General features: G+C 30.0%; 1 protein-coding gene across 1 annotated transcript in view; it reads right to left on the bottom strand.

Moving 5' to 3' along the window:
* LOC143255661 (disintegrin and metalloproteinase domain-containing protein 12-like) overlaps positions 1–26,083 on the bottom strand; it is a 95,637-nt gene that overhangs the window by 16,693 nt on the left and 52,861 nt on the right. The window contains exons 5-15 of the mRNA XM_076511688.1: positions 24,549–24,664; positions 22,867–22,925; positions 22,424–22,513; positions 18,645–18,716; positions 17,999–18,168; positions 17,155–17,239; positions 15,999–16,129; positions 12,237–12,405; positions 9,868–9,963; positions 3,933–4,064; positions 535–707 (exon numbers count right to left, since the gene is read on the bottom strand). Coding sequence (XP_076367803.1) covers positions 535–707; positions 3,933–4,064; positions 9,868–9,963; positions 12,237–12,405; positions 15,999–16,129; positions 17,155–17,239; positions 17,999–18,168; positions 18,645–18,716; positions 22,424–22,513; positions 22,867–22,925; positions 24,549–24,664 — 1,293 coding nt within the window. The remainder of the gene's footprint in view (positions 1–534; positions 708–3,932; positions 4,065–9,867; positions 9,964–12,236; positions 12,406–15,998; positions 16,130–17,154; positions 17,240–17,998; positions 18,169–18,644; positions 18,717–22,423; positions 22,514–22,866; positions 22,926–24,548; positions 24,665–26,083) is intronic.

Raw genomic sequence — 26,083 nt, 5'->3', positions numbered from 1 at the left:
TAAATAAAGAAACAAACATAAACAAATGCAAAATTAAACAAGCCTTACTTATACAACAACTTAAACCCAAAATAAACCAATATAAAGGAACGCCTTTATACCTATATTAAATATAATAAAATTATATATTCAAACATCTAACACCACCCTCTACATTCCGACACTCAGTTAAACAACCCCTTACAAACATGTGGTCAGCTTCCGGTCAGTTACCTCTTTCTTTCTTTGTGAACCTGATGATGACCAAAGAAGGTTAGAACGTTGTTCGCTCTTCTACGTAAAGTATTTTCTCAACCTAAAGGAGCCGTTTTTGCATATAAATTACAATGTTTTTGTTCTCAGCTTAAATCCATTCAAAATGTTTACAAAAAAAGAAAAAGCACATACTTTATGGATTTGATAAGTTAATTTGGGAATATAAAAATATTAAAATTAAGTAAATAAAGGAATAAGGTAATTTCTACTTCAGTTAGAATTTTAATAAATGTTTATTTTAAAATATTTACCTATTATAAAAAAAAAAAAAAAACTCACTCAGGTTGACAAGCTGTGTAGCTCTGATTGATGCGCTGGAAACCACAGTTGCCATTAACATTACCCTTCACATTTTGTTGAAAACAACGGTTATCGGACATCTTACCAGATGGTCCCCATAGCAATTTACATTGGTCAGCATGACTTCGGCAATGCCCATTATAGCAGTATGCCTGTCAACATTCAAAATATTGTTAAAAAAATCCAAATAAAGAATAAAAACAATTTACATTAAAACAAGTGAACATTATTGGAAGTACCTTGTGTTGTTTCCTGTTTAAGTTTAATCTCCAATAATAAAACTGAAATATTGCTTAAAGTAAATTTAAATGAATATAATTCTTGTAAGATATCATTCCTTGCTAGATGTGTTTAACAAGTCACCTTAGTGGTAGTTTACAAAAAAAGAGTTTATTAAAAGCTTGTAGTAGAATAGTTTATATTTTTTGGAAATTTTATTTATTTCACAACAGAAATGCACATGTACAATTTTATCATATCACAATTATAATATGTGATTTTGTTTCAACAGATGAAGAGGAAAGAAAAATATTTTATTATATCAACTCTTATAAATAAACATGCTTGTGAAAAAGTAACAAAGATAACTGTTATTACATGACATTCAAACAGAGTTACAGAAACAGTATGCAACATGAAGGGTATCAGCATAAAAAGGTAGGTAGAAAATGGAATAACCTTCTATAACTAAGGAGATAAAAAAAAAATGAAGAGAAGGAAATGGAAGAATATCAAAGACAGAGAAAGAGAATACACAAAATGAAACTGTACAAAGTGAAACAAGTCACAATAAAATGATAAATCAATGTAAGTGGTACCATACAAGTAGGTAACGCAGAAAAATTCGAAGAAAAGGGTATACATGAAACCTATAACTCCAGCACTATTGAAAAGTCCATCTTTGAAAAGCATCCAGGTTACAGTTTTATATCTTTGTGCTAAATTGATTTACTAAACCTATATATTGTTCTAACATCTTGAAAATTTCTAAATAAAGTAAGGAAATACATATAAAATTGAAACAGAAGAAAAAAGTGTAAACAAAGAAGACAAGGGTCATTCCATCCTTAAAAGTTCACTTTACAGCAGTCAAAGGTATTAAAAAAATGAAAGCAGAAGGAATTGATGGAATCCCTTCAGAAATGATAACTATTAGAAGAAAAAACATTAAATGAATTTATCATACTCTTCAATAAAATGTATTAGAAAGGTGAATGATCAACAGACTTTATGAAATCAGTTGTAATCCCAATCCAAAAGAAACCAAATTCAGCTGACCTCTCAGATTTCAGAACAATCAGCCTGATATCACACCTGTTGAAAATCATGCTAAACATTATTCAGTCAAGACCTGAAAACAAAGCAGAGGCTCACATTACAAAGGATCAATTCTGGTTTCAAAAAGAATGTGGAAAAAAAGAGGTAATTGGAGTAATGAGAACTATCTGTGCATTTATCTGTTTCATTTATTTTGAGAAAGCATTTAAGAAAGTAAACTGAAATACTTTGTTCAATATACACAGAAAGATAGAGTGGACTGAAAAAATAAAAGGTTGATTGCAGCTTTGTACACAAGCCAGATAGAAAGAGTGGGAATAGCTGAAGATGACCCAGTTGATACAATAATCAAAAATGATGCAAGACAAGGGTGCATATTACCATCAACATTTCTCAATGTCTATCTAGAGGCAATAATAAAATAAGCATTGAGAAATCTGACTAATGAAATAAAATATTGAAAGACCAATAGTGAGGTCTTGCAGACAACAATGTGGCACTGTTTAACACAGAAGGAGAGCTACAACTTTTATTTATGAAACTAAATGAAGCAACAAATATAAACTTTAAAAATGATAAAGTGATCAGCATCAAGGAAAAAAGGTAGAAAACTAAAAATTTTTGAGTGGTGAAAGAGTTTTGCTACTTAAGATAGCAGTATCACATCAGATGATCAGTGTTTTAGAGAAGTGTTTTTCTTTGTTTTTTTTTTAGGGCTTCTTTAGTTATTCCAATTCTGATTAAACACCAAGAGAAAACTAAATAATGCAATTATGGTTACATCTGGAATGTGGCAGTATATGTATGAGAGACATGAATAATACATAAGAAAGACAAAGAGATTGGAAGGTTATAAAATGTGGTTTAGGTGAAGAATCATGAAGATCAGTCTAACAAAAGGAAAGATGAAGAGATTCTAGACCAGATAGGAAAAAATGTGAACTTGTCCTATAATTCATAAAAATATGATCAATTGATGCAAAATGATGTCTATTAAGGAAGAACCAGTGAACAGATAAAGAAAGCAGCTGAAGACAGAGCTAAGCAGAGAGAAGAAATATGATTCAGACCTCTAAATGCAGAAGATGTGATGATGAGATTCATCAAATTAAAGTGATTTTAGAAAAGGAACCAAGGAAGTTTTGTTTTTAAATATTTAAATAAAATAACTCAAGAGCTATATACACTAGTTATCCCTAATTTTGAACTGATAAGCTACATGTAAGACAGCTAGTCAACACATTTTCCATCAACTTAGACTACTCTCGTCTGATAAAATACTGAGATTTGACCATCACACTTCCTCTTGATCTTCTCCCAACAAATCTTCCCCTGATCATCTCCTCAAAGCACATTTCATGTGTGGTGGAGGAGGGGTAAGCAGACATAAACAATAAACCTCATAGATCTATAATCCACCATGACAAGCCACTCTCAACCTAATGCAAGGAAAAACTCTAACTATTGAGTCAACTGTAGCAAACCTTAAGCAAAAATTTACTTTTCTATACCCTTGTGTATATCTTTATGTCCATTCAACTAAGAATATCTATTATTCAATAATGTTCAATAAATTCATCTATTTTAAGCATGATAGAGAAACAACTTCAAAATTTAGTTGAAAGAATGGGATAATTGTGATTATCTCTCTCTCTCTCTGCTTAATTTAACAAACTGATTTTGTCTCAACATGCTTTTGATGATGTTTTTTTTTTCTATGACATTCTAGTACTATCTGCTTACCTGCTATTTATAAAGTTTAGAACTGTAATTCAAGGTCTCTAAAAACCAAAAATGCTAGATATTTTTAGTTTATTAACAAACTGCATTGTAAGTTTGTACTTCAAGTACCAAACTTAAAGGATAAAGCAATATTTATGCTCAAATTTATTAGTTGTTAATACATATCACTTCATGCAATAACTTTTTATTCTTTGTCAACACAAGATACATCTTACACATCTGGTAAATTTTGATAATCAGAAAGTTACAAATACAATTTAGGAGAAATTAGTAAATCTTTCTTGGTAGACGTAAAGAAATGGCTACATTAGCCTTGAATAGACTAACTCGTCAAAACAGATTTAAATTAAACTTACCTTTCCATCTCCACACTCTGTGCCAAACTGTACTTGGACATCATCTGGACAGAACTCCGATTTACCATCACAGAACTCAGGTAAGTCACATTCAGACATGGCATTGCGACAAATTGTTGCTTGTACTTTAATCTAATAAAACAAAAACAATTAGCTTGTTACAAAATTAAACACCATTAAAGCTTAAAATAACCGGGCACTATTTTAATGTTATCAAAGGCACAAAACACTAATTTCTGATTTTTACTATTTGTGTTTTACTTATCACATTCACCCAGTATTGTAAAAGATGACTGTTTAGTTTAATTAACACATTTAACTTTTTTCACATCATCACAATGACAGGCTGCAAGGAGGCCCTGAATCATGAAGAAAAATATCATATCTGCAGAAAAAATAATTACATTACTCACTTAAATATAAAAATAACCATAATAGAACAATACGTACAAGTGATCTTTTTCTTTTTACCTTTTCAATGGCCCTCCAATGCCATAACTTAAACTGACTTACAAAATTGTCATGAAACTACAAAGATGTCTGGAAAAATTGTTGATAAAAAAATAAATCAATTTGTTATAAGTAATGCTGCTAGAACAACATAAAATTCAAATTACTTTAACACATGGCCGCCCCCCCTGCTAGTACAGTGGTAAGTCTACGGATTTACAACACTTAAATCAGGGGTTCGATTCCCCTCAGTGGGCTCAGCAGATAGCCAGATGTGGCTTTGCTACAAGAAAAACACAAACACACATTTTAACATATTACAAGAATTTTGTTTATTAGTTCAGGAAAAAAGTGTTGGAGCAGGAAAGATACCTGCAGGTAAATATGAAAAAAATTACATTTTTCTTAATGAGGAGAAACCCACTAGAAATAAAATAAATCTCAGAAGGGTTGGTATTGGTATTAACTCTTTTACTAATAAGAGAGAACAATGTTTCAACCTTCCTAGGTCATCTTCAGGTTAACAAAGAGAGTTAGCAGCTGACAGTTGCTTGTCACATCTTAGGGATGAGAGTATAAACAGATACAGGTTGTAGGGGGCATTGCAGTTGGATGTTAGATTATTAATTAGTATAGGCATAAAGGTGTTTATATTTGTTTCCCTACTTAATATCTGGATGCTTTCTATGGTTATGTTGTGTTTATTTGATTTTCAGTGTTCAAAAATGTATGAAGGCGTTCTTTGAATCTGGTTTCTGTTTTTCTGCTTGTTACTCCAATACAAAAGTCATGGCATTGTATTTTATAAATTATGTTGGTGTTGTGTTTGTCAGAGTAGTTTTTACATAATATGGACTTTAGTTTTGTACCTGATTTTTGAATAAATTTGGTGTTTACTGAAATGTTATGTTTTGTTACGAGTTTTTTTCAAATGTTGGTTATTTTTTTGCTGATGTCAGGAACATATGGTATGCAGCAGCATAAGGTTTTGTAGTTTGTTGTATCTTGGGGTTTATTATTGCTTGTTTGTTGTTGGTCTAGGTGTTTGCATATAATTTTGTCCATGGTTTTTAGAGAAAATTTGTTGATGTTGATGAAGTGTTTTATTTTTTTAATTTCATTGTTAATTTTATCAGATGAGCATAGTTTTGTGGCTGTGTTTATTTGGTTTCTTATTATGTTGAATTTTTGTTTTCTTTCATGTGCTGAGTCCCAGGGAATGCATAATCCAGGATGGGTGGTTTTTCTACGGATTTCTGTTCTGAACTGAGTATCGATTCTAGTGGTCTTGAGGTAAAGAATGCTAATTGGTTAGTTTGTTTCTGTTCACAGGTGAACTTAATGTTGGAGTGTATAGAGTTAACATGGTTGAAGAAACCAAGTGTGTGTTCTGTAGATGTGAATCCAGCAATTGTATCATCAACATACCTGTACCAGTACAGTGGTGGGTGTAATGCTGAATTGATCTCTTGAGATTTAATTGGTGTCATAAAATTGTTTGTTAGTACTGGTGTTACAGGATTCCTCATACTTAGGCCTTTTATTTGTAGACAGTTTTGATGACTGAACATAAAGTTAGTGTTGGTAGTTGTAAATTCTATAATGGTTGCTAATTGGTTGCTGGGGATGTGTATCAATGGATTGGGGTCTTGGGTATAAAGTTCTAAAGCTATCTTGCAGGCTTCAGTGGTTGGGACTTCTGTGAAGAGGGAGATTACATCAAAACTTCCCAATAAGGCTTTATGATTTAGTTGGTTAAGAATAGATTTAAAGTTAAAAGAGACTTTTAAAAAGGAGACAACTGATGTTACATATTTAGAAAATGCCCATGCTATATATTTATGGATGTTGCAGTTAAATGATTCATAGATCAACATTATGGGTCATAGTGGACAATCAGGTTTGTGAGGTTTTGGGGGTGCCATGTAGTTGTAGTGTGCGGGAGTCTGTCTTTCGTAGGTAAGAATAAATGTTTTCCAAGATTGTGTTGGTTTTCTTTTTGTTTGTTCATTTGTAGTAGTATTTTATTTAACTGGTTTTCATGTGTTTTTGTTGGATTTGTTTTTAGTGGCTTAAAATTGTTTATCTGGCAAGATGTTCATTTTTGAATGTATTCATTTGTGTTCATTACAGCTATAGCATTGCCTTTATCTGCTTTTAGAATTTTGATGCTGTCTTATTTTAGGTTGTTTATGAAAATATCTTTTTGTGTAAGGTTGTTTTTCAGTTTTCTTTTCTGTGAAATTATGTTGATGGTTTTGTGTGAAAATTCGTTGATAAAGTTGTTTAAGATATTGTTTTGAGACATTTTGGGGAAATAGATGTTTTCAGTTCTACCTGGAAAGATGAGTTGTTAGTTGTCAGTGGAATTGTTGTCAAAGTTGTCTTCTTTTTAGTGGTTGTTTTCCATTGTTTTGTTGTTGTTTTCAGTTTTTGTAGAGTGGATCGCCAGTCTTCTAGCTAAGTCTTCCAGGCAGACCTTTATTTCAATGGACGGAATACTTCTAGGTGTTACTGTGAAGTTAAGTCCTTTCTTGAGTAGATGCATCTCTTCATTGCTTAACTGTCGGTCAGATCTGTTATTTACACTGCACAACAATTTTTTTGAAAAGTTTTTTGCTGATTGTGACAGATACCTGGCAGGTATGCACAAATATAGTTTTGGTTTTGCTTCATCACGTAGGAATTCTGAGAAATAGACAGTTAACTATTTACCGGCAATAACATATTTAATTGCGTTTATGTTTGTAATATGCTATTAAGTTAAACATAATTAAAAGTGTTTTGCTCCTGATTTTCATTTGTATTCAATGTCCGGTGCATCACATTGCAATGTCCAACAGTAGTCAGCAAGCATTGACAGACTCCAGTTGCCCTGATTTTGTTTTTCCATTGCAGCAATGTCCTGGTGAAACCCTTCGCCGTGTTTGTCACTGACAGCACCGAGATTTGCGGGGAAGAAGTCCAAGTGTGAGTGGAGGAAATGAATTTTGAGTGACATGTTGCACTTCATTGTTTTGTATGCTTTGAGAAGTTTGTCTACCAGCTGAATGTAATGTGGAGCTCTGTAATTGCCAAGAAAATTGTCAACAACGTCTTTGAAGGCTTTCCGGCAATCTTTTCCAGCCCAACTAACAGATCTTTGAACCACTTGTCACTCATAACATGTCTGATCTGAGGGCCAACAAAAAATGCCCTCTTTGATCTTAGCCTCAGTTATTCTTAGGAACATTTGTCTTAAATAATGAAAACCTTCACCTTCTTTGTTCATTGCTTTCATAAAATTCTTCACAAGTCCCAATTTCATGCACCACATATTTCTGTCCTAGAACTAACTTTTTACAAAGTGGCCAGCTCTATCTAGAATAATGTGACTCTTTGGTACAACTGTCCCATTCACAGATGAAACAACAGTACTTTGTATAGCTGAGCTGCAGTCTCAGTAACAGAGCAATGACTTTCAGATCTCCACAGATATTCCCATTGTACTTGCTGTACTGGATGTGCTTCAGCAACATTTCCATGTTCTCATAGGTTTCTTTCATGTGTGCTGCATAGCCAACAGATATTGAAGGGTGAAAGTTGTTATTGTGTAACAGAGCAGCTTTCAGGCTTAACATTGATGAATCAATAAAGAGACGCCACTCTTGCGGGTCATGGTGACAACCCAAAGCAGAGAACAATCCTTCGATGTCAACACAGAAACAGAGACTGTCAACTTGTGCAAAGAATTTGGTTATGTCATCTTGGCAGCTTCAAAAAACAGAAATTTTTGTACCTGATGACAGCAAACACCATTCCTGCAGTTTTGAACCCAGCAATTCGGCTTTTGCTTTTGACAGACCCAAATCTCTGACCAGATCGTTTAATTCTGATTGTGTTATGAGATGTGGATCGCTTGAGGACCATGATTCAAAATCCGAATCAACGTCATTACCAGTTCCCTGCATTGCAGTTTCTTCATCTGGTTCGTCTAAGGTCCATTCCTCTGGTGGTTTCGGAATTGGAAGACTGTCGTCATGTGGCATGAGTCTCATTACTAAAGGCAGATTAGAGTATTCAATTGACTTCTTGTTTTTGGCAGAGAAACCAGACACAATAGTCAAACAGAAGTAACAGTCTGTCACATGGTCTTTCTGTTCTTGCCATATCATTGGGACAGCAAACAGGACTGTCCTTCGAGTGCCTCTGAGCTAAGCTCTCAGACAGACAGCACATGTCACACAACAAATGTGAGGCACCCATTCCTGGTCTTGATCACCAATTTTACAGCTGAAGTACAGATGATATGCTTTCTTCACAAGAGCAGTCATTGAGCATCTCTGATGAACAAGTGTATACTTACCACAAATATAGCAGAACGTATCGTGGCTGTTACGACATTGACGAGACATACTGATTGACATCAATCGTCCTGTAAAACGTCTATAACATCTAACTTACTTGTTACAGTGCTACTGAGGCAATGTTATGTTTTGAAACAATATGTACACATTATAAGGTCTATATTAATCCAATAAGCAGCATCTGTGTATGCAAGCCACTTTTATAGGCTGCTTAGACAGTGTCAAGCTGGCTCTAGCCTGCTCAGGCATGCCTGGACTGCATACTTCCATAGAACAGCTTCCAACCTGGACATGCCCAGCCCACACAAAACATTGTTCATAGGTCTCTTACAGAAACAAAAATTTTTGGACACAAATATAAGAAAAAATATGACAAAACTGAAGGTTTCTCTGAAATGGTATGTGATGGGCAAATTTGGATGTGATTCTCGTGATCATCAGCCAAAAATCCATAAGGAACACCCAACAGTGTTCAAGAGGCAAAAAATTTTGTTGTGCAGTGTTATGAGAATTGTTGGCACCTTCGTTTATCTAGTTTTTGTTATGGCAGATCTTCTGTTCCTTGTTGTTCTTACTACTGACTTGATTGATGTTGCATTGTATGAGTCCATAAATGTCTTATTGAATACAGCAGGCCAGTTGATGGTCTAGATTCATTTTCATTTATGCAAGTCATTTAGTTCTTTATATTTCAAGTTTAACATGACTTTTTTTTTTTCTGTAAATTACAGATAATATTTGTATACAGGTTTCTTGGATAGTTTTATCTTCATAAAATTAAAGATTAGTTTTTCCTTTCTGCACTGTTGGATGAAATAAATATCACTTCTTCTACTGATAATTTTTTGGTTTAAGTTTCTTAGTTTCATTAGGAATACATGAGCATGTTTGGTTAACAATAGCATAATGTAGGTAAGTTCAGGCATAATGTAGTTTAAATAGATAACACAGTACACAAAGAAACATAAAAGACTTACACTTCTCTTACAATTGTTGTGGTGAAGTAATTCTTGATGATGATTACATTTTTTAAATATTAAAAATTATTAAGACTATCAGAAAACAAATTTACAAAGCAAAAAGTTTGACAGTTAGAAAAAGATAATTTGGAAGTGCAAAGATTTCAGAATTACACCAACCTGACATGTGGTTGTATCACAGCAGAAACCTGTGGCACATGTGGCATTTGAAAACAGCTCACAGGTTGTTGCATTGCAGCAAGGATTGTCACAAAACTAGAAGATAATAACCAGTTACAAAAACAATCTTAACATTCATACAATTATCAGTTACCTTTCAAAAGGATGTAACATATTAAAATAACATGCATGGAAAAATAAAAATACATGAATGCTTATCACAATTATCCCATGACAAAGAAACTTCAGGTTCTTTGTGCACAATATAAATAGTTTGTCAGATATTTCATTTTCATAATATATCATCCTTTTTTTTGTAATTAAACATTTAACTTTTTCTAACTTAATGGTTTTAAGCAAAGAAAAAATACACTGCCTCTTTTTCAATGGCAGTATTTAACCTATAACATCAAGTCAAAATAATTTAACGTCTATCTTATTTTCGGCTGAAGTTACAACAAAAACAATATATTTACATAACTATGACCTAATCATAAACTATCTATTTGATATTTAAATAAAGAGAAATTAAAATTCATTGGCTCTTGCATGGATGGTCAATGATGATGGACCTGGTGTCAGCAGATGGTGTGAAATTCTTTAATATGTTAATTTTTATGATGATTTTTGTAAAGGTGTAGAAGTCTGATTCTTGGAAAATACTACATTTCTGCACCAAAACATATTAAATGTATGAAACTGTTTCTAGTAGGATGAGGTTTTTTTTGTTTGTTTTTTAACCTGTACAATAAGTAATTTTATTATTGCAATTTTCATGCTGGGAACAGTCTCATATTTAAAATTTAGTACAATAAATCATTGTGTTCCTAAACAATTGAATTTTTAAAGGTGATCTCACTTTTAAATACCATTTTAAAAAAAAAATTTAACTGATATTTTCAAACAAAACTTATTCAAACTGTATGCAAGGCATCCAAAAAATTTCTAGTTACTCTGCATATTTCATTTGATTTACTTAAATACAGTAGTCATTATTTTGGCTTTGTACAATTTCTGTCAAAAGTATTCTAAAATTTAGTTGAATAGGCAACCATCCATAATACCAATGCACATCATAACTAAAAAGTTATTTATAACAAAAAATGTGTATTATTTTAAAACAAATATATTGCAGAGAAATGATTGATGAAGATCAAAATTCTTGAAATTCAATATTTTGGTTTCCTAAAAAATAATTTTAAACTAAATTTGACTGAGATTTAAACAGGTATAAAAATAGCTATATTTTGAACTTTATACATTACCATAAAGGATGAATTATAAAATTCAATTTTATAGCATGTGAAACTCCAGTAAGAAAATACATTAGTGAATGTTATTAAAACAAATGATGATATACACCTGCTCAACATATGTATAAAAGTAACACATTTCAATGGCACAAACTTAATACAATTGTAAATAAACAGCAAAACCTCATTAATCCATATACTTTGTAATGAAGTATTTCTTTTGAATTATTGAAACATCTGGATAATCAAATTAAACATTTTCAATATAATAAACACTATTAACAGTGTACATTATAAGGGTGCAAACCAGTAAGAATGGGCAAGCAATTGTATGTGCAACAGAAACATCTATTATTTTGTACATCATCAATAATTATATAAAGTGCATAGTCAAAGTTGCACATAGTGTCATTATTTTCACACAATATTAAGGCTTCCACTTGGAGTTGCTTTAATTGCATAAACAATCATCACATTTTAATGATGCTAATATTTGTACAAGTCTCATTTTTTTAACTTTAACTTGACATGACTACAGTATAAATTACCATGATGACCTCTTGATATACATTACAAGTTTAAAAGCATATCTCTGCTATGAAAGTTATATCAGAAAAATATTTGCAAGTCAGCATTCACTACAAGCACACAAGTTCAGTGATCAGTAATTAACACCTCTTTTTTCTGTTATGATTATTCCCTACTTGATACTTGTGGAATCATGTAAGAATTACTGAATAATGTATTCATAGAAAATGCTTATTAGTTATAAGAAAGAGCTGTTCAAAATTGGAATGCAAATATATGAATTAGATTAAATTTCCCCATTATGAATATCTGTATGTGCAGAAATTATCTAAACTACCAATGCCCAAACTAATGAAATTTCACTACATTAATAATTTTAGACATAATAACAAAACTGCTTTCAGTGAGTTTTTATAAACTGACTCAAGAATATTCTTCAAAAATATAACGTTTTCAATGGTTCCAGTGTGGCTCAAAAACAGTTTCACAACTGCTTAGCTGACACTCACACAGACAATTAACTGTTGTTTATATTACTTCAGAAAAATTTTATAACTTGCTCAATTTAAAGAAAGTATCTTAAATAACCTGCTCAATCCCACAGTCACATTCTTCACCATCCTCTAAGTAGCCATTTCCACAAACTGGGCCTATAATTTTTGTAGGGTGATTCTGCAAACAGTAATCCATTCCCTGGTCATAAGCCAGATGGAGATATTCCAGAGAACAGGATGACCAGTGACGAGGGTTCAGGGAACTAAACATAAAAAGCCATATTATTTCTATAGGTATAATTTCAGATTTTTTTTTCACTTAGTTAAGATGATAATCATTGCTAATACAAATTGGCCTTTTATACAACCATTTAGTTTTAGTTTAGGTCAAAATTTTTGTAAGTTTTCACACAAAACATATTAAAGAATTAAACATCTACTACTATAAATTATAAAGAACAATAAATATTTAAAAATGTGACTGCCTCCACTTTCAAACTGCAACAAAAAATAGTTTTACTTAATAATTTACTGTATAAAGATAAAACACTGTGAGACTGTTTAAATGTCTTACTGTATCATTACTAGTATAATATTTTGCAGAAGTTGAAACCTATATTTACACTTTCAAAGATAACTTGACCAGATTTATGTATAAATTAAAGAATTTTGTGACATGTATTAATGACATCTCCTTCTGGTCTTTTATCTTTATTTAATATTTTAATCACATATAATAACAAATAATTTTATCTTAATAGATTCACAGACAATATTACCAATGATGTTGCAGGTTATGCTAAGTTTTCACCACTAATGTAATTGTTTAATTACATTGTTCTACATTTTAAATTTCTTCTAGTTTGTCTAAAAGAAGTATTTCCATAATTATTCTGTATATATTAGTTTTTAACATTAACCCCTATGATGGAAATCTACTTAGATTGTAAATAGTTTAAAGAACTCTTGTTAAACTTTATTTCAAAAACAAAAACTAATGTATAAAACTGTTTAAAACTTGGCTGGAGCTTTTCTAAAGATATGTAGTTTCAGAAAAATAAAATATTTAACTTATCTATTTAGTAGTATATTTGATACATTATCACATTTAAAATATTGGGAAGTTACAGGAACTATTATAATACTTTCATCTGTTCTGTATTCATGATGATGAGAAACTTACTTGAAGTGAAAATGTATTCTAAACACAGGTGGTATGGATATTAGATGTTTAATTGAATTAAAGTTTTAATTCTCATACCAGCTGTTTTTAGAATACATTTGTTCTGTTTTTGATATCCTTACTTTTATGTTTTAGTACATTATTCTAAAAAAACTCTAATAATGTTTTATCATTCCAAAGATATAAATTGTTTAATTTCTATTTTTTTTTAACTATGTACTGTTTTAATGCTTTCAAGTAATATACAGTCAAAGTATAATTTTACCTAAAGCCAACCAATAAACATGTATTTTTTAAATTTTTAAATAGGATTCAGTGTCTCTACATAAAACATTTAATCTTGTGCCATAAACGTATTTTATCTTTATTTCAAGTTTATCTTTGTTTGTACTGATAAAACCATGATACTAACAGACAATAACGCTTCAGTTGCTGTACTCATAACACCTGCTCAGGGTATCTAGCATACTCTAAGACAAGTGCATTTCAACTTCAATGTACAAATGATAATAAGAAAGTAAAAGCATACTATTTTGTTTACAGTACTTGAAAACCATCTTTATTTGACCATTCTATGAAGTTTATTTTAGCAAACAGTTGTATGGCTTCACATACAAAGTACAAGTTTACTACCACTACTGGTCAATGTTTATCAAAAGCTACAGCACAGGAACTTTGTATCACATGTGACTGATCCCTGGCTACCTTAGTACATGGTACTCTTACAAAAATTTACCAAAGGAAACTGACACCACAAAAAATCCCTCTCCAGCAGTTAAAGGAGTAATCTAAGCCATATTCTTGTTGTTACAACTGTTCTCAGCCAAGATTTAAACTGGAATTTGAAACAAGTTTTATTACTTACTTCCCTCCCACTACTTCTCTGTATATCTTTTAGAGTTCTTTTAATAATTCCCCCTCCTTTACTGAAAGTAATATGTTATTTTTTCACAAGCAGTAAAAGTTTCAAATATATTCACAGCTCACATGGAAATAAAACAAACTTTAGTTGCTGGTAAAACAGTCTGTTGAACAGTAGGATCTCTTAAGAAGTATAAATCCTGTTGTTCTATGTTATCCATGCATCTGAGCACTTGAAATCTCAAATAAGGTAAAATATGCTTTTATGCAGAAATAAAAATAGTACATTTTTCATAGTCACAGATACTACATTGTTTACGATGAATATTTAAAGAATATTCCTTTTACAGAAGTAGTTTTCAGTATATTTTATTATTTATGTTTTGGTGTATACATACCTACCTATCTCAAATGTACATGGAGAGTATAGTGTGAGAAACATTTACAATTTTGTGTGTAAATTGAAACTGTATATATGTACTAGTTCTTCTTGAAACTTATGCAAGATGTTAATTTCTTGTGTATATTAAATGCCAATGATAGCAATAATATCAATGAATAAGTATCCTATATTTGAAGTGTTTTTTGAAAGGTGGACAATTCTTCAGGGGCAAACTACGAAGCGATAATACTAACAATTTTCTTTGCAGTGTGAAAAATGAAATATAAGAGTAAACTTCTTTCCAAACCTTTATAATACAGGGTAAGATATGTATTTTTGTCCAGATAATCAAATAATGTGCAACATAAATCTTCATAGATTTTTATCTTATTTCTATGAATATTTAGACAAGATTCATTAGTTTCAGTTCCATTAAAATAATTTTCAGTATGTTTTATGATTTATGGTTTAGTTCTATACACATCTATCTCAAAAATGTACATGTAGAAACAGTTGGAAATGTTAGTTGCAATATAAAAAATTTGGCCTATATTTTGTAAAGTCATACTTGCATTTTCCTACACACTGTAAACATGAAAATATTATGGATATTTATGGTTTAGATATTACTTACAACAATTTATGTTTCAGACAGTATGCATTAACTATATATGCTACTATCCTAACAGACGTATACCTAACATATGGTGTGTAACAACTGCTACATATTATTCAGCCTGTCCTAATACATTTAACTGTGACAAATAAAATTGTAACTGCTAATTAAATTTATTTATTACAATTGTTAAGTCTAAGCTTAATAGTTTAAATATATATGCATGTTGCATATAATGTTTTCATTTGCCAACATAATATTAAAAACATACTAAATTTTTCATAGATGGCATCCAAAGATGTTTTAGCTTTATTGAAGAAAAAGAACAACCCATCAGCAGATGAAGTCCTTTCACTCTTTTTAAATTCGATGTGGACGAGATCCACATAATGAATCACATTAAGACACTCCATATTTTACTTCAAACATTCTACATCAGAAATGCCAAAGACAATTAAATAAAATAATTCATATATTATGTAAAATACATAACATATCCCAGCAGTAGTAAATGAAATTAATTACAATACCAATGGCACTTTTGTTGTTTGTATGTGTGCCTCATATGTTAGTAGGCACCCTGTTGCAACAAGAATTAGGAAAGTAATGTTATGTACTGGAAAATTTGTATTTCTATTTTCTTTTAATTTTCAGAAATTATTTTAATATCTACATACAAACAAATTGGTACTTCTAGCTTTATATTAAAACCAATTATCTTTGAACCCCAATAGCATGGTTCTCATTCCTCTATGAAAAATATCAAACAGAAACATCATCTGGCAAAAGAATAATATATTTTCAATTATCTTACCTAGAAGCTGAAGCCATAATGCATTTATCATCTGGACACTGACATTCACTTGTATCATGCTCCATTCCAAAGTTGTGTCCCAACTCATGAGCTACAGTAGTAGCAACTACACCAACCAATTGACTATGATCCTGAAGAACAGAATCAGGAAAGTTTATAAAAATAATTCTAATACCTCAAAAAGGTCTATTGGTTAGCATCCAGAAAAAATTTAAAATGTGAAATATTATATTGACATTGCTTGAGGTTGTGATCTTCAGTTAGTAATAACACCTGCACAGTTAACAGAAATGTGGGACCAAGTTATTCTATTCTTAGTTCAGTCTTCAGAAAATCTACCAGTTTAAAATTTACATGTTAAATGCACATAGGAAAGTCAGGCCTACAAGTGGATTTATGTTAATTCATATAGTAACCTTTTTTTAAATGCAGCCAAAAATTACCAATAAAATACAATAAATAGGTGGATAATAAATTTAATATCTATTAAGTTAAAATATGATGCTTAATAACCAAGCTAATTTTTCTATACTTCAAATATGAGACTATTTTATGTCACTGCCAACATCTAAACAATTCACTTCCATCTTAGTGCTTCTTCAACAAGTAGTGTTTGAAAAACATGAAATATGCCAACAAGGCTCATTCGTTCAACAGGCTAGAAATTCCCTTTATATAATTCAAATATCTATAAACATTTTAATGTTTTGTTTAATCCCATTTACTATCTTGGAAAAGAGGAAAACAATATCTACAAAGTCAAATCACAAAATACATCAACTTTCATTAATGCATATCAGTAAAGTTTTCTCAAGTAACATTTTTATGGAAGGGGGAGAAAAAGAAAAGATACATCTAATCATTACATACTAGAATGATAAATTAATATAGTTCAGATAAATATGTCTGAATGATTATTCAACAAGATAAATTAATATAGTTCTTTGTTCAGATAAGTATGTCTGAATGATTATTATCCAACAAGATGATCTTCAAAATCAAATCTAATTTTTGTTTAAAATATCAAAATGTTTAAAGTGAAAGGAAAAATTACAGGACTATCCTATAAAAGCAGACCAAACTTCAAGAAATAATAAGTGTATACACTAAATCTGCTCATATTTTAATAAAAGATATCAAAAAAAGGTGAGCTTACCATGTTTACACCACCAGAATACTGGTATGTACAGATTGGTCCTTTTAAAGCTTTTCCGACAACACCACCATCAAAAGCCATTCCTCTATAATAATAATAATAATAAAAAAGAGTTTTATTAAAATCAGTCAATATATACAAAAACTAAAGAACAAAACCCATTCTTACCATTTAATAAAAAACTGAATTGAAATGAACTGAATTTACCACAGTTCATAAATTGCTTTAAAATACCATTGGAATTTTTTACTTAACCTATTTAAATCAACTTAATGCATTACTCTACTTTCTTTATAATATATACAGAAAATGAACCAACCTGTGTAATTGTCAAATGCTAGTTGCATTTACGTTTCTGTAGTTAAATTTATCTTTGATTTTAAATAAAGAACTTTTGGAAAGTAAGATGAATTGTTAGTCAAATGTCAGAGGGATTTTATTAATTAAAAAATTTTTAAATGTTTGTAAAATAACTACTTGAAGAAAAACATCATGAAAACACAAAAGTGACTAATTAACTATATATAAATTATCACCAACTTACTAACTAAAACTGCTTATTCATATTTGAACAAATTAAAATTTATCAATTTAGCATGTTCAACTTGAAAAACATGGATTCCAAAAAACCCACAATATTTTTATTTATTTATTTAAATAGCCAAAGCATTTTACTTGAAAACCACACATCAGTTAAAAGTTTTTCTTCAAATAAAAAATTTCAGTGTCACAACAGATACATGGCGAGTTTGCTTGCACTTTGCAGGTTCAAAGTTGTTTTTTTTAATAAAAGTATTCCATGTCAACATTTTATGCACATTTAAAAAATAGAAAAGCTGCTCACGTAACAAGTTGTGCATTATCGTTGGGATGATCTCTAACAAGTCTTTCACGGCGATAGTGAAGAAAATTTGTAAGAGTGGTGTCTCCATCAGATGACAAGGCTATCTCATCATGTTCTGACCAAACAATAACTCCAACCAAAGCAATGTAAATATTTAAAGGTAAATAAAGCTGAAAAGGTAAAGAGAACCATTTAATTTTACTTATTTAAAACAGAAACAGTCAATAAAAAACTGAAGAAATGTATACCTTGTTACAAGATGTAAATATGTGATATTCAATAGAACTAAAAAAGTTTAATATAAGTTGACTACAGACTTTTTTGTTTTTAATACTTTTCACCTCTGGCAAGCTCTACTTATTGCATGATATTAAGTCATTATGTTTTTGTTTCATTATAACAATCAGTGTAAAAACCTTACCAAAATATTGGATTAAATCACTCATGTGTTATTTAAAAATACATGGAATATCCCATAAGTAATTGATAGAATTAATCACATTACTGATTATATCTTTTCCCTCTTGGACATTACGAAAATGTTATTATCCACAAACAACTGTATGGGTCTCATACTCAATTTTGTGCATATTTTATAAAAATGTCTTTTGAAAAACATTAACTTAAAACTAACTTCCATACTTACACCACTAACAATGTTTGCAATTTCCTTACTCCTTTCAAACACCAAGTCCTTGTCTTTTTTCATTTCATTAAACTACGTAGAAAAAATCAAACGTTCAGTACAATTTCAAAGTAGCTTTGAATTTGTAAGTTATTTGTTTTTCTAAAAAAATGTATAATTCACAGAATCTTTACTATTCTAATTTTTTGGAACACAACTCAAACCCAGCTCATAGTTAATAGAAAGCATATATTCAAACTACCTGTTCAGTGCCTTTTATCCAGGGACACTGATTTAATATTATACAGTATTCTTTGTTCTCTCAGTCTAATATTCTTATTTTACATGAAATAAATGTTGTCAGTATGACAATATATATGATAATATCAAAAATTCACAGCCAGCATAACATAACAAGTTTGAAAAATGTACACATAAAACTCATATTGAATTCTCATAATACAGTATTAATTATTATAATGAGTGTGAGTTAGTAATATAATTTATACATGTGTTTTTATTTGTTAACCCTTTTATGACAGGCTCAGTATAATACATTAGTTAAACATTTATACTATAGCGCATTATGCATACCTTCAAAAAATCTGATAGACTTTTAGCAAAGATTGGAAGTGTTTTTGTAAACTAAAAATCAGATATTTCAATAAATTATTTTTTTACTAAACATTTGTTTGTGAAATATTAAGCCTCTTTTGTTACTACTTCAAGTATGAAATAATTTTTCACGTCTTGATTAAACAAAACCGTTTTCTGTCCCAAAACTCTCAAACATTATTTCCTTAACTTCTAAAACCTCCTTAATACATTTCAAACATTTGTTTTCAGTAGAACTTTATATTCTATCTGTTATTTTTTCTTCCCTAACAATATGGGGTCTGTCAATTTGATTGGCCTCATAACCACCATAAAAAAGTTAAGAAATAAATACAAATTATGCTTTTTAAATTCTAGTATGATTATAAATTACAACAAAAATTTGGAAAGGGGTTAAGTGTAAACAGAATAAATTTTAAAACATTATACATTTATATTCATTTTTATTATATTGACCTTCCACTCATACCTGGTTAACATTACAGAAATTCCATTGATGCAGAACATGTGTATTCATGTTACTGTATCCAATAATACAAAACTGACCTTTAGCCTTTACAAAATGACCTGTCTTGGCTGTACTTTACTGGACTAGTATTTGGCAAAATACAGTCACATTTCAATTATACACTGTATATGTATATATATTATTAATATTTACAAACAAGTTCTTAAACTTATTTTTCTTAAAACACAGAACAGTAAATAAATAAGCATAGCAAACAACTATATCTTCTAGTTACAACAACCTTTGCACTCGTTTTCCTGCTTGCCATATGTTGCTAAGCCTTTTCAAATTCTACACATGGATGATGTGAAGAAATTTTTTAGGTTTCATTTATACATCTGAAATAACCAAAAAAGTCGTATATAACTAGACCTATACTATAAATTTCCACTATAATTTATTGAGTTTAGTTACTAAGCTGTTTTTTGTATAAAACAATATATCTACTTTCAACAAGATTAAGACAACTTATTTGCCTGAAATCTTGGTGAAAAAGAATAAAATGACTTCTAAGCACTCTACAGTGGCTGAAAAAGCCACTAGTGTGACATTCTAAACATCTGATTGATTATTCACATGTCATATATGGAAGTAAGAGTATACAAGGACCATTTCCAAAATGGAAATAGGCAAATGAGACTACTATGTTTGATTCAGTGCATAAGCTATATCTCAATAAACAGAAAATAAGAGGTTCTTATTTTATATTCCAGTTTGCTAATATTTATAATTTGAGTTTCTAATTCATTCAAAACTATAAATTTAACATTCTGACATCACAAACACCTAATCTGAACCGGTGCTGCATTCAATATACCACAACACATAAAATTGATATTTAAGTGTTCTTTTAATATTTACTTTTAAATTAAGGAATTAGTAATATATAATACAAAAATTTGAATTATAAATCACAATTTGACTGTGATTTAAATCAAAGTTATTGGCATTAATTCATAAAATAGTAGTTTACTAAAATTTTAAATGTAAATGAACAAGCAATGACATGGCCTTTGACCCATGACCCATTGCAACAGGCTTAATGTGTAATTTAATTTCCAGTTGTACAAGTACACTTGTTAGATTTGTTGGTATATAAGGATTAATTTTCCTGCTACATTTGGCACTGTAAGTATACAACTTCTAATTCAAACAGATATTTAAAATTCTATCATTACTACTTCCCCATACACATGTATATTTCTTGCATTTAAAACATTTCATTCTATCAATAAGTGGCAAGAACATAATGAATAGTCAGCTGTAATATTTTCTCAATTCCTACAACAGAGATTAATCTGTTAGTATACACTGATGAAGCTGGCACAGAATGAAGCACTTGAGGTTGGGAAGCACCATAAAACAATACTATACGACAGCTATATATATATATATATATATATATTTAACAACAAAGTTATACATTATATCTCAGAAAGGCTAGTATGGGCATTAACACACTTTTACTATTAAAGCAATGAGCGTTTCAACCTTCTTAGGTCGTTAACCTGAAGATGACCTAAGAATGTTTTTCCTTGATGACTTATTTTAACTCTAAGAGGCCCAGCATGGCCAGGTGGTTAGGACACTTGACTGATAATCTAAAAGTTACAGGCTCGAATTCCTGTCACACCAAACATGCTCACCCTTTAAACCACAAGGGCATTATAATGCGACGGTCCTTCCCACTTTTCATTTGTGAAAGAGTAACCCAAGAGTTAGCAGTAGGTGGTGATGATGAGCTGCCTTCCTTCTAGTCTGCTAAATTAGGGACAGCTAGTGCAGATAGCCCTTGTACAGTTGCATGAAATTTAGAAACAAACAATGCTGCATTCAACATAAAAAGTGACTCACAAAAATCTGTATTTAGATGTTTTCTTTTAATATTTACTTTTAACTTAAGAAATTAACTCATATAATATTAAAGTTTGAATTATAATCTACAATTTAATTTTAAACTTACTGATAAATTCATAAAAAAGTAGTTCAATAAAATTGTGAATGTAAATCAGCAAACACCATGACATGGCTCATGACCTATTGCTAAAAGGTTAAAAAGTTTTTCGTTGTTTTTTCAGGATTTCCAGTACTCAAAATATTACATCTCTTTTCCCCATGACTTTCTAGGAATTCAAGAATCTGTGCAAATCCTGTAGAAGAAACCAGTCATGAAAATATTGTAACAGGGAATTATGCAAGACCATCTAAAAGAGCAAGACTGCATATGAAGATTTATTTAAAATATTTTAAAGTAAGGCTGTTGTGCATGACATAGAGCTGCATAGCGTTTGGGCCATAGATACCTGGCTAACAGTAATTCTTCATAAAAGGACATGAAGAAGCCAAGATTTATCAAAACACCATCCAGAAAAAAAAGTTAAAATTAAGACAGTTTTGTATTACAATCATTGCCTAAAAGATTTCTTAATTCTATGATAAAATAAATATTACCTCTGAATGGAATAAAACAACTATTTATGTTTTAACTTCTTTTACATGGGTTTTGATATAAATGTTTATATCAAATCATGTTTGCTCCCAAACACATTCAATAACTCTAGACAAGTTACTAAAAATTAGTCATATGCCAGTAAGAAGCATTAAACTATTATTATTAGCACACATGCATGTGTGTGTATTATATATATAATATGCAACAAAAAACAACTTTTCTTACTTCTCTGTTATCATTCACAATGACTAGCTCAACATATCGAGACTGACTGTTGCTCTTGTATGACTCATGTAGTACAGCTGATCTACGATGCTGGAGAAAAAATAAACTATTGTTACATATACTACCTCATCAACATTCCAAAAATCTACTTCAAAAAATTCTGTCACATTTGAAAATTGTACCTAAGAACACACAACAGCAAACATATTTTAACTACTTTCAAATCTTACAATGGAACACAGAACAACACTAACAATATGAAAGCTGTCCATATCACGATTCAGTATGATTATTTACGTTACTTGGTAATTGTATTTTGTTTCAAATGAACTGTAATAAAATTTACTTTTCTTAATTCACCATTCTTTTAAACTTAACGTGTTTCTATGTAATGGAATCTATCTGACAAGTTATTAGTAAAATATAAATAAACAAATACATACTCTATTGAGTTTATGAAGAACTCTTGCCTTGACATCATGATGTTTGGAATCATTGAATCCTACAGAAAGGGCATATCAACAATATAAAATAACTGTACAAAGTTAAACCATGAGAATAATGGAAAACACTAGTAGTGCTTAAGTCCATTACATAAACATCCAAATAAACTTTGAAAATAATAACTAGTATTATAAAACAATTATGTAGCATGCTAGTTGAGCAATTCATACATATGGAATCTACTTTAAAATGTGCATTTATGAACAAAGTTAATAATTTACATCCAGGCACTCAACAGCATATTTCCTAAAATATTTATTTAACATAAATTCAAAATATACAAAAAGCAAAATACTGCTATCTGTTTATGTCAATAGTGTTAGAAACCTGTAAAGTCTGTTGACATAAGAAGTGTTGATATTACTGTTTCAAGATGGGAACAAGTCAAGTGGAACATAATTCATTTATTATTCCACCTCTTTCTTACCAAGTTCCCCATATTAATGCCACAGATTTGTATTATTTGACCAACTCCACTTTTGATAAACTTAAAATTATATATATATATATATATATAATATTTTGTTAATCAACTTTCAAATACATATTCATTTGCTGACATTCTAAAAAAAAAATACATTGTATTAATTGGTTATTTACTGTCACCAATACAACATACCTATAATGTGACTATTTACTTCATGCAATATTAAGTCTTGTTCATAAATGCAATCAGTACATACTTTGGCACCTGTAATTTCATGTGTATTTTTCTCAATTTTTCCAACAGCTAACTTAAAAAACAAAATTTTGTTCTGGAATATAACAACTTGTCATTGTTTGATATGGTATTAATGACCATGATTTTTTTTTTTTCCAAAGAAAAATGAACGATAAAAAAATACCACGAATTACAAAATATGGTTCGCTTGATAAACACATGAAAAGAAATAAAATTACACAAATAAAATAAAGTTTTACTCAAAAACCAGAATTGAGGCTATCAGCATAACAAACAATATAGTGAGACTTATAAATTCCCTTCTTTAGTACTCTTTTTTCATGTTGTCATAGACAGAGAGAGAGAGAATACAATGGGACCAGAATTTTCTGTCAATAACAACCATTACTTTTTTACGTTTACACTGCGACAACAAAGCACCTTTTGATACAGTAACAAAAGCCAAGGAGTGAAAATCTATAATGCAATCGACAAAAACTTCAACTTTTAAACAATGAAACACTTAACTAACAAAGAAATGAGACTTAACAATGTAATGAAACATCACAGTGAAAAAATAATGTATTTCAACATATAATGCTCAGCAAACCCTTCATATATTTACAGCCAAAAAGTTAAACAAACAATATCTGAACCTTATGATTTTGTTACATAAATATTGCCAGTGTGTCTTAATAAATTTATCAAAAAACTGGATTACAAACATAAAAAACAAAAGCTTAAATTAAATATTAAATAATCTTCATATTAAAGGTAAAGTTGGGTAAACCTTTAACATCTTTAAAATTACAAGAAAAGATAAAATCAAAAATTGACTTACCAAAGGACAAAAAACTAATGAATTGTTTGTTAAACATAATTATCATCAACCTTTTTATACAGTTTGAATAAAAAAAATTTACATGTACCACAAAAAAGATAAACTTAGAAATCACTTACCACATTTAAAGTTGTTAAACTTTCTATGGGAATCATTTAAAATAAGATGACTACTGTTGACTGCATTGCTTTCTGGATGTAAATAATACAGATCTTTTCCATCATGAACAACACCACTGAAAACAGATAAATAAGAAACAAAACTAATCAAAATGTTTTACCAGTTAAACCTTTTTCCTCAGTAAATAAATGATACAAAAAATGCTTTGTACAAGTAGCCTTTTCTATTTTTTAAATAAGGAAATATTTGTGCCTTATATATCTTTCATACAGTCACATTTTTCAAGTTTTTAAGCTTGGCAATTTGTTTTTGATATAACAATGATTAAAGTGATGATAGATATCCAAGAAATGTGTTTTAAAATAAGTAATATGTGTACAAATGTAGGATACTTATAATCCTTTGTTCCAAGGTTCAAAACAGTACTTTACCATGAGAGAAGCTGTTATTTTTCTCATGCTGGTAACCTTTCAAACATCTAGTGATAAATATTTTCATATTTTTTGTTATAGTGGCTAGTTCTAATTTGTATAAGAATAAATACTTATTCATCTGCTATTACTGAAGTGTATAATATTTCAGTTCATCTAAATGTTATAAGCAATACAATAATACAAAAATCATCCTAAAGCACTGAAATAACTTCAATGCAACACCAACCTCTTTAAGACTATGTTACACAATTTCAAATACAAGTTATATAAACTGAATTAGTATATCTTATATTTTACCAATTCCCATTATTTTCACACACACACACACACACAAATGAAAGCCACCAATTTCAATTGTTTGTTAAATTTCACAAGAAGCTATTCAAAGGTAATCTTATCAAATAAAATAAGTAGAATTTAACAATTACTTTTAAAATGCAACTTTTTTTCATGATAATAGAACAAAAATAAAAAGAAGCACAGAACCTCAACTCCACAGCCTGGACCTTACTAAGCCCTTATTTCAAATGAATATTTATGTGCAAAGACAAAACCCATTACAAAATAAATTATTCAAAAACTTCTACAGTTCTGATTTTAATGTATCATCTTCCTTACAAATTGTAAACAAGAAACAAACCCAAAGTTTAGAGTAAGTGCACAAGTAATTAAGAAGTAAGAAGTCAATAAACACATCTGTTAATACAGACAAATTTTCAGATATATTTGCAGGACCTCAATTTTTCTCTATCAATCTTTTATGTCTTAAGACTGTTCATTTAATCTCAAACATTTCTACATAAAACTGTTTATAAACGTACATTATCTTCACAAAGCTCATACAATTCAGATACCTACAAAATTCATAGCCTTTTCATGGCCAAATGTGGATTTTTTCCAAGATCTCTTTCAGATTAATTGTGATGTCATTACTCAGTAGAGAATAATATTGAAACAGCTAATATTCTTATGATGCCACCTTAAGTCAAACAAAAAATGTTATTGAATCACTTACAGCTGATTTTGTACAACTTTCATGACTTGACAAATAATGTATTTTTCTATGGTCTTAACATTTTGGAACCTACTGGTCCATCTTG

This window comes from Tachypleus tridentatus, chromosome 7 (genome assembly GCF_004210375.1).
Source record: "Tachypleus tridentatus isolate NWPU-2018 chromosome 7, ASM421037v1, whole genome shotgun sequence".
NCBI lineage: Eukaryota > Metazoa > Arthropoda > Merostomata > Xiphosura > Limulidae > Tachypleus > Tachypleus tridentatus.
Note: the sequence above shows the minus strand (reverse complement) of the source record. Positions and strands in the feature narration are given on the sequence as shown.